The sequence below is a fragment of the Papio anubis genome, chromosome 10, assembly GCF_008728515.1.
Source record: "Papio anubis isolate 15944 chromosome 10, Panubis1.0, whole genome shotgun sequence".
NCBI classification, from domain to species: Eukaryota; Metazoa; Chordata; class Mammalia; order Primates; family Cercopithecidae; genus Papio; species Papio anubis.
Genome location: NC_044985.1, coordinates 53,898,161 through 53,911,671, shown reverse-complemented (window position 1 = coordinate 53,911,671; position 13,511 = coordinate 53,898,161). Strand labels below are relative to the sequence as shown.

General features: G+C 40.2%; 1 protein-coding gene across 1 annotated transcript in view; it reads right to left on the bottom strand.

Annotated features, from left to right (window-relative positions):
* Positions 1–6,122, bottom strand: part of MYO3B (myosin IIIB) — a 485,789-nt gene extending 479,667 nt beyond the window's left edge. The window contains exon 1 of the mRNA XM_031651705.1: positions 3,534–6,122. Within this exon, the coding sequence (XP_031507565.1) occupies positions 3,534–3,562 (29 nt within the window). The 5' untranslated portion in view covers positions 3,563–6,122. The remainder of the gene's footprint in view (positions 1–3,533) is intronic.
* Between the last annotated feature and the right edge of the window lie 7,389 nt (positions 6,123–13,511).

The following is a 13,511-nucleotide window of genomic DNA, read 5'->3' as shown; positions in this document are numbered from 1 at the left end:
AGAGCAGAATATACAAAAGTAAAATCTTTTTTTTTTTTTGAGACGGAGTCTCGCTCTGCCGTTCAGGCTGGAGTGCAGTGGCCGGATCTCAGCTCACTGCAAGCTCCGCCTCCCGGGTTGACGCCATTCTCCTGCCTCAGCCTCCTGAGTAGCTGGGACTACAGGCGCCCGCCACCACGCCCGGCTAGTTTTTTGTATTTTTTAGTAGAGATGGGGTTTCACCGTGTTAGTCAGGATGGTCTCGATCTCCTGACCTCGTGATCCGCCCGTCTCGGCCTCCCAAAGTGCTGGGATTACAGGCTTGAGCCACCGCGCCCGGCCTACAAAAGTAAAATCTTAAAATCAATGGATTAAATGAAGAGAGACAAAAAAATGCAAAACCATATACCTTATGCTTGGCTAGAAAAATCTTACTATGAAGATGTCAATTCTTCCTAAATTTAGTCTGAAAGTAAATGTTATAATTTTTTTTTTTTTTTTTTTGAGACAGAGTCTCACTCTGTCGCCCGGGCTGGAGTGCAATGGCATGATCTCAGCTCACCACAACCTCTGCCTCCCAGGTTCAAGCAATTTTATTGCCTAAGCCTCCCAAGTAACTGGGATTACAGGTGCATGCCACCACACCCAGCTAATTTTTTTGTATTTTAGCAGAGACAGGGTTTCACTGTTTTGCCCAGGCTGGTCTCAAACTCCTGAGCTCAGGCAATCCACCTGCCTTGGCCTCCCAAAGTCCTAGGATTACAGGTGTTAGCCACTGTGTCCAGTCATTTTAAGTTTTTTTAAGAATTTGACAAAATGATGTTAAACTTCATTAGAAAATTAAACACATGAGGGCCGGGCACAGTGGCTCACACCTGTAATCCCAGCACTTTGGGAGGCCGAGGCAGACAAATCACTTGAGGTCAAGAGTTTGACCAGCCAGGCCAACATGGTGAAACCTCATCTCTACTAAAAACAGAAAAATTAGCCGGGCGTGGTACAGGTGCCTGTAATCCCAGCTACTCAGGAGGCTGAGGCAGGAGAATAACTTAAACCTGGGAGGTGTAGGTTACAGAGAGCCGAGATCATGCCACTGCACTCCACTTTGGGCAACAGAGTGAAACTCAGTCTCGAAAAACAAGAAAAAAAGAAAACCACATAACATGAAAATTTTGCAATAGAATAATTAGTGAACATAATTTGACCAGACACTAAAACATGTTATACTGCTACAGTAATTAAAACATTATGCCACAGGGGTAGAAATAAGTAGTCAGATCTTTAGACTAGAACCCAAAAGTAGACTCAAATACACAAATAGGGTTTATGATAAAAATCACATTTCAAATCAATAGGCAAAAGATGGACTAAATAATACTGTTCAATAAATAATGCTGGCTTAACTTGCTGGCTATTTAGAAAAAAAGTTAAGCCAGATTGCTACTTCATTCCTTTCTCCAAAATAGAGTATGGTGGCTCAAAATTTTTTTTAAAAAAAATAGGTAAATACATTGTAGTCTTGATGTAGGCAAGGAATATTTTCAAGTAGAATAGAAAACTCACAAGCCCTAAGAAAAAAATTGATAAACACAATTGCATACAAGTAAAAAAGTCTCTACAACCAAAAGAATTGTTTTAAGTACTAACATTTTTCCAAAAAATACCTAGAAAAGAAGATTTGCATCAGGAGCTAGTTTTCTTATTATATCAAGAGTATATACAATAAACAAGAAAAAGACTTAAAAAATTCAAATGTATAAAAGATGCTAAATCTCACTAAACGGCAAATCAAAATAATGAGATACCATTTGTCTCGTCTCATACTGTCAAGATTTTAAAAAGTTTGATAATAGTTTTAAGAGAAGTAAGCATTCTGAGACAACATGAAAGTGTAAACAATCTTTTTGAGAAATTATTAGTCAAATTCTACCAAATGCCCATACCCTTTGTCTCTGTAATTCTACTGGTAGGCATTCACTTTACATATATAATCAAAAAAGCACACTGAGATTCATATTAACAGAATATAAAAGAAAAACCATTTGATCATCTCGATCGATGCAGAAAAAGCATTTGAAAAAAATTCAACATGCATTCAAAATTTAAAAACAAACAACAAAAAAACTCTCAATAGAGTAGAAATTGAAAGGAACTTCATCTGATACGGGAATCTAGGAAAAACCTAAAGTTAACACCACACTTAATGGTGAAAACCTAAATGCTTTCACCTTAAGATCAGAAACAAGCCAAGGATGTCTGCTCTCATCCTTTATATTGAATACTGTGGTGAAGCCAGAATAATAAGTCAAGAAAAAGAAAATTTAAAAATCCAGATTAGAGGGGAAGAAGTAAAATAGGCTTAATTTGAAGATTACATGATTATCTATTTAAAAATCTGATGGAATTTATAAAAGCATTACTAGAACTAGTGAGTTTATCAAAATTACAGGATACAAACAAGGTCAATATTTTAAATTCAACTGTATTTCTACATACTAGAAAGGAAAACTTTTCAACAGTGCTAAAATAATTGTAGAGCAATATGCAAAAAGAAAAAAAGAATCTTTATCCTTACACCACATATAAAAATTAACTTTAATCATTAAACAGATGTAAGAGCTAAAACTCTTATTAAACTTGTAGTAGACATACAAGATTGTTCACTACAGTATTATTTCCAACAGAAAACCAGATACAACCTAGAGGCCCATCATCATGAAGAGATTATCTAATAAATCATAATAGTTACATAAAATTAAATACAATCTAGCCACATGTAACCACTAAAAAGAAAAAAGGTAAATTTTGTGCCAACTGATATGGAAAGAATGCCAAATATACAATTAAGATTTGTTTTAAAAGTGTTGAGTCGTGTATAGGGAGGACAACTTTTGTGTAAATAAAAAGAATATTTGCATTTCTAGTCATTTTATGTGTATATGTGTATGTATCTATGTATGTGTATAGCCTTATATATATTTTTTTCCAGAAGGCTACACGGGAAACTCAAACTTTAGGGAGAGGTACTAAAAATCAGAGAGCTTGGAAAAGAGAGAAATTAATATGCTTTTAAAAATTATTATACATTTTTAGTCATGGTTTTTGCTAGTGCATATGTTACTCTATTTTTTAAAATAAATCTTTTTTAAAAAACATATAAGAGATCTCTACAGAGGAGACTATTATGACCCAGATGTGTGCTGAAGTCATGAGAGAGCAGAAACCATATGAAACAGAAACTCATCCTGAGAAGAAAAAGAAAACGGAGAAGCAGGAAACTGAAAGACCCATGCTTGAGAGAGTGGGACAGAGAGGATTAGTGAGTGGGTTCACTATGAATTCTACACTTTGGCCCTCTGAAGCCTGCTAAGCTTTGCTGTCTGTCCTTGTATCCCATGAAATTTCCTACTGCATTCTTCTAAGCAGCCCCTCTTTTCAAGAGCTGATTTGAGTTTCTCGTGAGCTAGTTTTAGTTCCTTAACAACCCCAAATGGGCCTAGTCTGATCCCCTGTTGAATACCCTGAATTAGTCCCTAATGGAGGTACAGCCTTACCTTGTTGAAAGTAAAGCCCTCTGCAGCATACACCCTGTGAATGTCTGCAGTTAGTCAAGCCTAGCGAGCATGATTTAAATAGAAACTTGCCCAGCAACATTTTATACTCATTAGAAAATTCATGATGAAGATCTCCGTTGCTCAGTATGCTATTCAGAATATTTTTTTCTAGATGTTATAGCATGGTATATATGAATAACAAATCATAGAAGAATGCTTTCAAATCTCGAGAATAGATTTTAGAAAGAAGAAATCAGAAACCTGAACTGGGAAATGTCAGAGGAAGTCTGTACAAATATTAAATATAACACCCAGAGATACACAGAATAAGGAAACACATACCATACAAGCGTGAGCAAATTAGAGAATAATTCCAAACCAACACATAAGCAAGTGCGTGAAAGTTGCTGTTAGTCCATTTTCTGCCGCTGTAACAGAATATTACAGACTGCATCCTTTATAAACAATAGAAGTTTATTTGGCTCGTGGTTCTGGAGGCTGGGATGTCCAAGATCAAGGGGCCACAACTGGTGAGGGCCTTCTTGCTGCATCATAACATGGTGGAAGGTCTCACATACTGAGACAGCAAGAGAGTGAGAGCTCAAGAGAGAGAAAAAGGAGACTGAACTTACCCTTTTACTAGGAGCCGCCTCCCACAGTAACGGCATTAATCCATTCATAAGGGCAGAGCCCTCATGACCCAGTCACCTCTTAAAGGTCTCATTTCTTCCCACAATGGCAATTAAATTTCAACATGATCTTTGGAGGGGACATTCAAACCATAGCAATGGTAAAGACATAAGAGTAGGAACTGGCTTCCTCACGAATCACTGCTAGATAGGGCCCGTTCAAGTATAACTCAAATGTCTTCTCTTCTAGGAGGCTTTTCCTAATTTTCCCACTAGAACTGACCTTTCCTTTACGGTTCCACTGATTATGTACTCTTTTCTTTTCTTTTTTTAAATTTAATTTTATTTTAATTAAGTTCCAGGACCCATGTGCAGGACGTGCAGGTTTGTTACATAGGTAAACATGTGCTATGGTGGGTTGGCTGCACCTAGTAAGCCCCGCATGCATTAGCTATTTATCCTGATGCTCCAGGGGGAGACTCAGGACTGGCATTTGACAGAGCTTGGTAGAGGAATCCAGTGATCACTAGGTTGATCTCTAAATTTCCTTCTCTAACGTTCTATGGATTTTAAACCTTTAACATATGAAACTATTGACAGGAAGAAAAGAATCGTGGCATAATGGAATTTATCTACTATTGTTTACATTGTTATGTCACCAGATTCACAAACCTGTCATGATATTGCAGTCACTAAGGAACAATACATACCTACAGCTCTTACAAATGATTAACTAAATGATCAGATTTTTCATTGCCCCACCAAAGCATGAGGAAATTTATCTTAGCTTTAGCTGCCTTAAACCTCTCTTGAGTGAAAAACATTAAAAATATCTGCAAATTACTGATGACTAATGCCCTTCACTTTGGCCTCAAGCTGAGAAATTCTGTGCAGAAATAAAGTGGTTTATAATCCCACAGGTCCATTCTATTATAAACTGCAGGTGGCAAATCAAGTGACTATGAACTATGCCGTGTGTGTGTGTGTGCGTGCACGCGAATGTGTGTAAAAAGCAATACTCAAGAGGGTATTTCTTCTACTCCTTCAATGGAAATTTAACCACCCACACAAAAGGCAGATGCTAACTGAGAGGACCCAGGAATCTGGGTGATGTCAGACAGTGGCCCAAAGCCAGAGTGGCTGTCATCCCCCTCGACTGCCCACCAGCCAGGGCAGCTGCATCTGCCCTTTGCAGAAAAGCAATCTAAAGCAAGCACAGAAGGAAGCTGGAAGGAAAATAACTGCAACTCACATCGATGACCTATTTTCTGAATCCGGCTTATGAGAGATTGGATTCTCATTCCTCCAAAAACCAGCAGAACACTTCAAGCCAAGAAAATGGTGTCTTTGATGACTAGAATGTATGACACATCATTACCAAAGGACTTTCTTTTGACCTAGGTTCCAAGAGGTGTTAGCCTCAGATGACTATTTTGGGAGGAGCTGATAAATCCACTAAATCCTTGGGGACTTTGCTTCACTATTAGGCAAGATTAAGATGATGCTAATTGGTAGTGAGCCTGATCTAGTGTCTCCTACCAGGACACGGAGCAGAATCAAAACCATTCTCACAGATCCGTTTGCATGTCATTTAACAGTTCCAATGTGATATTCCCCCAACCTTTTAAAGTTCCTTCATTCCAGATTAAATTCCTTCATTCCAAATGCTGCACAATCAAAACTAATCATCTTTTTGTGAGCAAAGGGCACAAAGCATGTAGTCAAGGTCACTTTTCTAAACTGCAGATAAACCCAGGGGAAACACCATCAGTTTCTGATCTGAATTACCAAGAAATAAAACAGCGACTATTCAACAGCATTCAGTAGCATGCCCTGGGCTATATGCAGAACAGTAGGTTAAGATGAAAGAGGGGGGCCGGGCATGGTGGCTCATACCTGTAATCCCAGTAGTTTGGGAGGCCAAGGCATGTGGATCACCTGAGGTACATGGATCACCTGAGGTCAGGAGTTTGAGACCAGCCTGGCCAACATGGGGAAACTCCATCTCTACTAAAAATACAAAAATTAGCAGGATATGGCTAATTTTTAAATTAATTACAGGTGGCGTGCACCTGTAATCCCAGCTACTGCGAGCTGCTGAGGCAGGAGAATTGTTTGAACCTGGGAGACAGGTTGCAGTGAGTAGAGATCGTGCCACTGCACTCCAGGCTGGGCAACAGAGTAAGACTCCATCTCAAAAAAAAAAAAAAAATAGAGGAGAGAAGGGAAGTGAGAAACAGGAAGGTAGGGTCCCCAGAAAGCTTGTTTTCTGGCCAGCTAACATGACACATAGGCCCATGTGAAATAGCTGAAGACTGCAAAGCAGCAGGCAGCAAGAGTTAAATAACACTGGATAAGCTATATCCATCAATTCTGAGGAGTCGTCAGTTCAACCCAGGACCAAGACTTGAGTGGGAATGCTTCCTGGAGCAGATAAATCTAGGTACAGTTTTGAATGAAGAAGTGAAAAGGATTAGTGTAGATGAGGCAGGAGAGAAATCCAGAGGCAAGAAACAGCACACAGAGAATGCAAATATGAAGAAGGTGATTTAAAGGACAGCCATCTTACTCTCACTAGTCAATAATGGCCTTTGTGTTTCCATTTACTGTCATAAGAATCTTCAGAATGGGGATAATGTGTTCTATCTTCCTGTATTTCCTACAGTATTTGCACATAATAATTGCTACTCCTACAGTTGGACTGAACTTATCCCATTTACTTGCAGAATAAATTAATGAATAAGTGAACAGGTTATTAAAAAGATCAGCCTGGTTCCAGTAGAAGAATTATACAAATAATCAACGGATGAAGTTAAATTTGTATACAAGAGTCAGTCGAGGGCAGAGTTTTCAGGCAGCCTGAGGGTTGGAATTTTACCTCAAAAGTGACAGGGTGCCACACCAGGCTTTTAAACAGTGGAGTCACACAGGAAATTTTCTTTGAGAAAGATTGCCTTGGCAGATTTTTGCAGGAAAAGGCAAATCAGAAGGCCAGCAGGATTCCATTGCAACAAGGAGTTAAAGGCTATACAGTCTGGAAGGTGACCGACAGCCTGCCCAGGCCCAGGCGAAAAAAAATACCAGATGCCCCAGCAGAGGAGGACTGGCTAGACTGTCTTTACCAGGGATTTGCCCCAGGCCTTTTCAGTCGCTGTGCCCCAGTAATTTATCCTAATTTCCTTCCCCACAGCCCCGCCTCTCCACCTCAACCCTGACAGTACTTATTAGCTCAAAATGGACCATCTGAAGGGACAGGCTCTTGCGAATGAACCGAGGGCCTGGTCTGCTCCAGATAAGTGTTTCCTCTAAGAAAGGAATTATAATGCATTCCTAGTGTGAGTGCAGCAGCAATAGCCTGACAGCCATTTGCATAATTTCTCTTCGGTAACAGACTTCAAAAATAACAATAGGCAGACTAGATTAGAATCCATTAATTTTAAATTTGCCTGAGCTGCTATCTTTAATGAAGCTAAAGTACCATAAAGATTTTAAATCTATTAACTCTGTGGTGTATTATTTGTTCTCTCCAATGAGACATTTTGGGGAATGGACATTTAATTTGTGTTACTATAGAATCACCACCTTATTCTGGGATGTCCACTTGGTTTGAATGTACTGATAAGGTTGGAAGGCAGCTTATTTAGAAAGTTCATCCAAGAGTAGCAGAAAAATGCTAATTAATGTCAAGAATAAAATACACACACACATCAAGTCAGGAATGACTCAAGAATGCAGAAGTGACCAGCCTGGGTACCACAGCAAAACTCTGTCTCTACAAAACATAAATAAATTACCCGAGCATGATGGCACATGCCTGCAGTCCCAGCTACTTGGCAGGCTGAGGTGGGAGGATCATTTGAGCCCTGGAGTTCGTGTCTGCAGTGAGCCATCATCACACCACTGCACTCTTGCCTGGGGGACAAAGTGAGACCCCACCTCAAAAATAAAAATTTAAGAAGAACCCAGAAGCAAAAGAATCTCATAGACTACTTTTGCAAGTGCTAAAACCACTACACAGCAACAGGAGGACAGGAACCATGCCTATCAGTTCCACCATGATATCTCCCATGCCTAACATGGGGCCTGGCATGTGGCTACATAATGTTGAAAGAAATGACCTACCGGATAAATGAATGAATGGGATTTCTTTACATAACAAAGGCAATTAATATACCTAAGAAATAAATGCATAAAATTTATTTTTCCAGAGAACTAAAAGAGCAATAATTTCATGATCATGTTCATTCATAAGCATATGTGCCCACATGTGTGCACAGGCAAACACACACACCCTTCAAGTAAGAACACCTTCAGAAGGAACTGCATTGAAAAGAAAGGACTTTAAGTCTTAAATTCTTTGTTATAGCAGAAACATTTCAAGCTAGCAAAGCATTTAATAACACTGTAAAATGAATTACCACAAGTAAACTTCTTAGTTTTCTTCCTCCGTTTATGGAGTGCCAGGCACTACACTTGATGGCTGACAAATTGCAAAGAAGGAAAAAAAAAAAAAAACCTAACTTTTGAGTGTCTTCCCCTGGATAATTTTTCCAAAGAACATCCTATTAAGTTATACTCTAAACAGGCCAGATGCGATGGCTCATGCCTGTAATCCCAGCACTTTGAGAGGCCACGGTGAGTGGATCACCTGAGGTCAGGAGTTCAAGACCAGCCTGACCAACATGGTGAAACGCTGTCTCTACTAAAAATACAAACAATTAGCTGGGTGTGGTGGCGGGTGCCTGTAAGCCCAGCTACTCAGGAGGCTGAGGCAGGAGAATCACTTGAACCCAGGAGGTGGAGGTTACAATGAGCTGAGATCCAGCCACTGCACTCCAGCCTGGGTGACAGAGCGAGACTCCATCTCAAAAAAAAAAAAAAAAAAAAAAAGTTTTACTCTAAACAGATGAATTTTTGGCAGAACCAAATAATCCATTTTCTGCTCCATTTTAATATCCACAATTTTCATTTCATGGGTTTTATCCCTCAATTCCAAATGACATTCTAAGTCAAATAAGAACTTAACCAAAGTCATCAGCTAATACTTAAAAATAAATAAATAAATCCTAATGGTAAAAGGAGAATCTCTGGGTATTAAGTCTGCCCTGAAAAACAGGGCAAACAATGCATCCAGTTTCAGATTTTAAAAATGTGTGGATCTGGAGTTTGCTGCTCTATCACACACACACACTGGGCACACACAGATCACCTGTGTGTGATCTGCTTTATCACACACACACATGCATGGTACACACAGAGATCCCTGGGGGTTGTTCCTACACTTCTATACATCTCTCTCCATAAAGCTCAATGTTCCTTCCTTCATCCTGAATACAGTGAAACTACTATGATCTTCCATACTACTTCCCTAATCGTATTTTAGAAAATGTCATGCAGAAATCTTTTTGGTATTAGTATTTTTAAATCAATCCTTCCAACATACCCTGTAATCAAAGCACAGCGTAATTCATTCTGTCAACATCTAGTGGCTTTGGGAGGCCAAGATGGGAGGATTGCTTGAACCCAGGAGTTCAAGACCCCATCTCTACAAAAGTAAAAGATAAAAAAAAGTTATCCAGGCATGGTGGTGTGCAACTGTAGTCCTAGCGACTCGGGAGGCTGAGGTAGGAGGATAGCTTGAGTCCAGGAGTTCGAGGATGCAGTGAGCTATGATCTTGCCACTGCACTCCAGCCTGGACAACAGAGTGAGATACTGTTTCTACAAAAAACAAACAAAACAAAACAAAAACATTCCATGGTGCCTATGGTGTGGCAGGTCCTGGTGACATAAAGTAACCTCCTTATCCCTATGGGGCTCAGAGTATGAGTGTTACAGAAGGGAAGTGCAAGGTGCTATAGGAGCCCATGACAAAGGAAATCAGGCCTCTGAGGTGGTTCACCAACTAGGTTGCACATTGGAACCACCTGAAGAGATTTACAAATATGGATTCCTGGTCCCACCTCTCCCTGGAGATTCTGGAGTATGGCTCTGAGCACCAGCAGTTGTTAAGCTTCCCAATGAAGCAAAAAAGTTTGTGAATCATTGCTCTAGTGGGGTGGTTCTTGAACTTTCATATTCATCAGAATCTTCTGGAGGCCTTGGTAACACACAGCTGCTGAACTCCACATCCAGAGTTTCTGACCCTGCTGGTGGAGAAGAGCCCCCAGAATATGCATCTCTAACAAGTTCCCAGGTGATGCTGGACCACCCTTTGAGAAACACTGCTCCAGAAGGTCAACTGAGGAAGTGAACTGAAGGGATAGGGGACGGAGGAGTTTTTTCGGCAGAGGGAAGCACTGTGTGAATGCCCAGAGTGGAGATAGCACTGGGTCGAGCAAATATTCCTGGAACCGAAAGATCTGAGGCATGGCCAGAGGTTAGGGGGTAGGGATAGAGTCATGCAGGGTGAGGCCAGTGACAGGTGGACACAAACCCTGGCCCTGCCATCTGTGATTCTGACTGAGAAAAAATGACTCTAAGGGAGGAGACCACCCTTCATATCGTCTTATGCCCAATTTCTGCCTCCAAAGAAAGAAGAAGTAAAAACTAAAAGGCAGAAATGAAATCCACAGGCAGACAGCTCAGTGCCGCACCCTGGGCTTGGTAGTTAAAGATCGGCCCCTGACCTAATTGGTTCTGTTATCTCTAGATTACAGACATTGTATAGAAATGCACTGTGAAACTCCGTATCTTGTTTTGTTCCGATCTAATTACTGGTACATGCAACCCCCAGTCATGTACCCTCTGCTTGCTCAATGAATCACGACCCTCTCACATGCATGACCTTAGAGTTGTGAGCCCTTCAAAGGGACAGGAATTGCTCACTCAAGGAGCTTGGCTCTTGAGACAGAAGTCTTGCCTATGCTCCCAGCTGAATAAACCCCTTCCTTCTTTAACTCGGTGTCTGAGGAGTTTTGTCTACCGCCTGTCCTGCTACAACTCCACAAAGCAAAAGAGCCTGCTCCTCTTCACAAGGATTGGCCACAGCAGTATTGTCCAATCAGTAGGTTTCTTAACTCTCAGATTATGAAAAATCCAGGCTGACTTATTATTAAAAAGTAATAACAGTCTATGCAGGGTTAACATTTTACAGCTTTCATGACACTTTTGCAAGTGTTATCTCATCCAATTCTTAAAGAAATCCTGGAATGCAAGAAGGCCTGGCACTCCTACCTTTGTTTTGCCAGGTCTAGAACCCCATTATCAGCCTTCTGGTCTGGTCATCTTCTACTATAGCTCATTACCCTCCCACATTTACTTCAACCCACAAATGGAAAAGTCCAGTCCTCTAGAAAATTCTCAAAGTGCTGAGAAAAATACAGAAGAAACCAGCTCTCTACATAGGTGGTAACATACACACCTGCCCGTAGCATTTACACATGTGTCACCAGGGACTATTCCAGAAGGCCCTGGCTATGTTTAGACAACTATTTGACTCCCCAGAAATTCAATCTTAAGGCCAAGCATGATGGCTCATGCCTATAATCCCAGTACCTTGGGAGGCCAGGAGAGAAGGATTGCCTAATGTCAGGAGTTCAAGAGTAGCCTGAGCAACATAGTGAGACCTACCCCCACCAATCTCTACAAATTTAAAAATTAGCTCATGCGGTGGTATGTGCTTGTAGTCCCAGATACTCAGGAGGCTAAAGCAGGAGAATCCCTTGAACCCAGAAGGCTGTAGTGAGCTATGATCTCACTACTGCACTCCAGCCTGGATGACAGAGCAAGACCCTGTCTCAAAAAAAAAAAAAAAAAAAAAAAAAAAACAAGAAAAAAATATTCAGTGAGAATGTAAAGATTTGGAAGAGAACTCAGGTATTTGTTATCACATTCTTAGACACTAGTCCTGAAATGTGGGTAGCTGCCATGAGGGGAAGTAATGTCTGGGTTTGGTTCTACCATAAGCCAACAGGCTAGGCAAACTATGGATAACTTAGAGACCATACAAGTATAACAAACAATTCAGGAATTTTTTTCTGTCAAAATTAACACTCTTCAGAAAATATTGGCTACTATTTTAATTTTTACTTTCTTTTTAAATTCAAGAAGGTGTTGTGTCTTTTTCTCTGATTATAAAGTAGTACATGTTTGTTTGTAGGTGAGATGTTGGAAAATACAGACACGATACAAATCAAATAAAATCACCCCTAATCCTACCCCAAAACTAATCACTTTCAACATTTTGTTCTTTCCTTCAGACTTAAAAAAAAAAAAAAATGCATGTGGGTAGGTGCAAGAGTGTCTATGGGTGGGTGTGCTTTTTTTTTTTTTTACCAGCATTGACTACCTATTGTTTGATATTTGGTATTTTTAAAAACATTACATTAGTAGGTTTTAACATCATTTAACTATAATCGTGATTCTTAAAAGGGGATATATCCACTCTCAGGATATCAGAATCAGCAAAGAGGCATTTAAAAAATTATACCTTCCTTCCGAAGGTACAATCTTCCTCCACCCACCCTCACATTAAGATTTCTTGGTAGGCTAGGGCTTGTACAGACATATGAGAACTGCTAGTCTGCAAGTGGTATTACTGACCATTCCTCTTTCCCTTACATGGGCACACCAAATTAGTTAACTGATGCCCCATAAACATTTTGTTGTTTCCAATTTTTCCTTATTTATGAGCTACTACAATCAACATCTTAACATTCATATATACGTACCTAATGGTTTTAAGTTAAAGTCCTGGATATAGACTTGCTAGACAAAAGGATTTGAATATTTTTAAGGCTTATGAATAACTTTTGGGGAAAGATGTAGCATAGACAAGAGAATTATCAAAATATATAAAAACTTTTGACTATATTAAGAACATTTCTTACAATGAATGAACTGTTTTCAGTCACTGGTTCTCCTACGTAGAAGACAACCTTGGCCTTTCTCTTTCTTACTTAGGTGTCAAACATCCAGGTTCCAGGCACATGCAGTCCCCAAGGAAACTCTCCCATCAACCTGCATTGCAGCTTCAGAGAAGCTATGCTATGCTGGCTCAGGAAACCAATTAATTAGCCTTCTTAATTTTCCTAAGTACCTCTGGCACTCTCTAACTGCCTATCCAGGCCTTCAAGGGGAAGCCTCCAGCTTCCTTTTCTTTCCGAGTCAGGATAGAAAGGCTAAGCATGACGATACGCACGTCTGCACACCCAGGCCCACACCTGTTATTTTTCAACTGGGAAAGGTTTCCTTGGCAACCATCTGCACCACTGCCCCAACAACCAACAACTCCTGCTCAGTAAGCCCTGATATTAGCAGGAATAAGACTTTATCAGGATCCCTATTTTACTAATCCCCCCCACCCCGGACTATTTCTCCATGCAGGCAGGGATGGTGGCTGTCTATTTA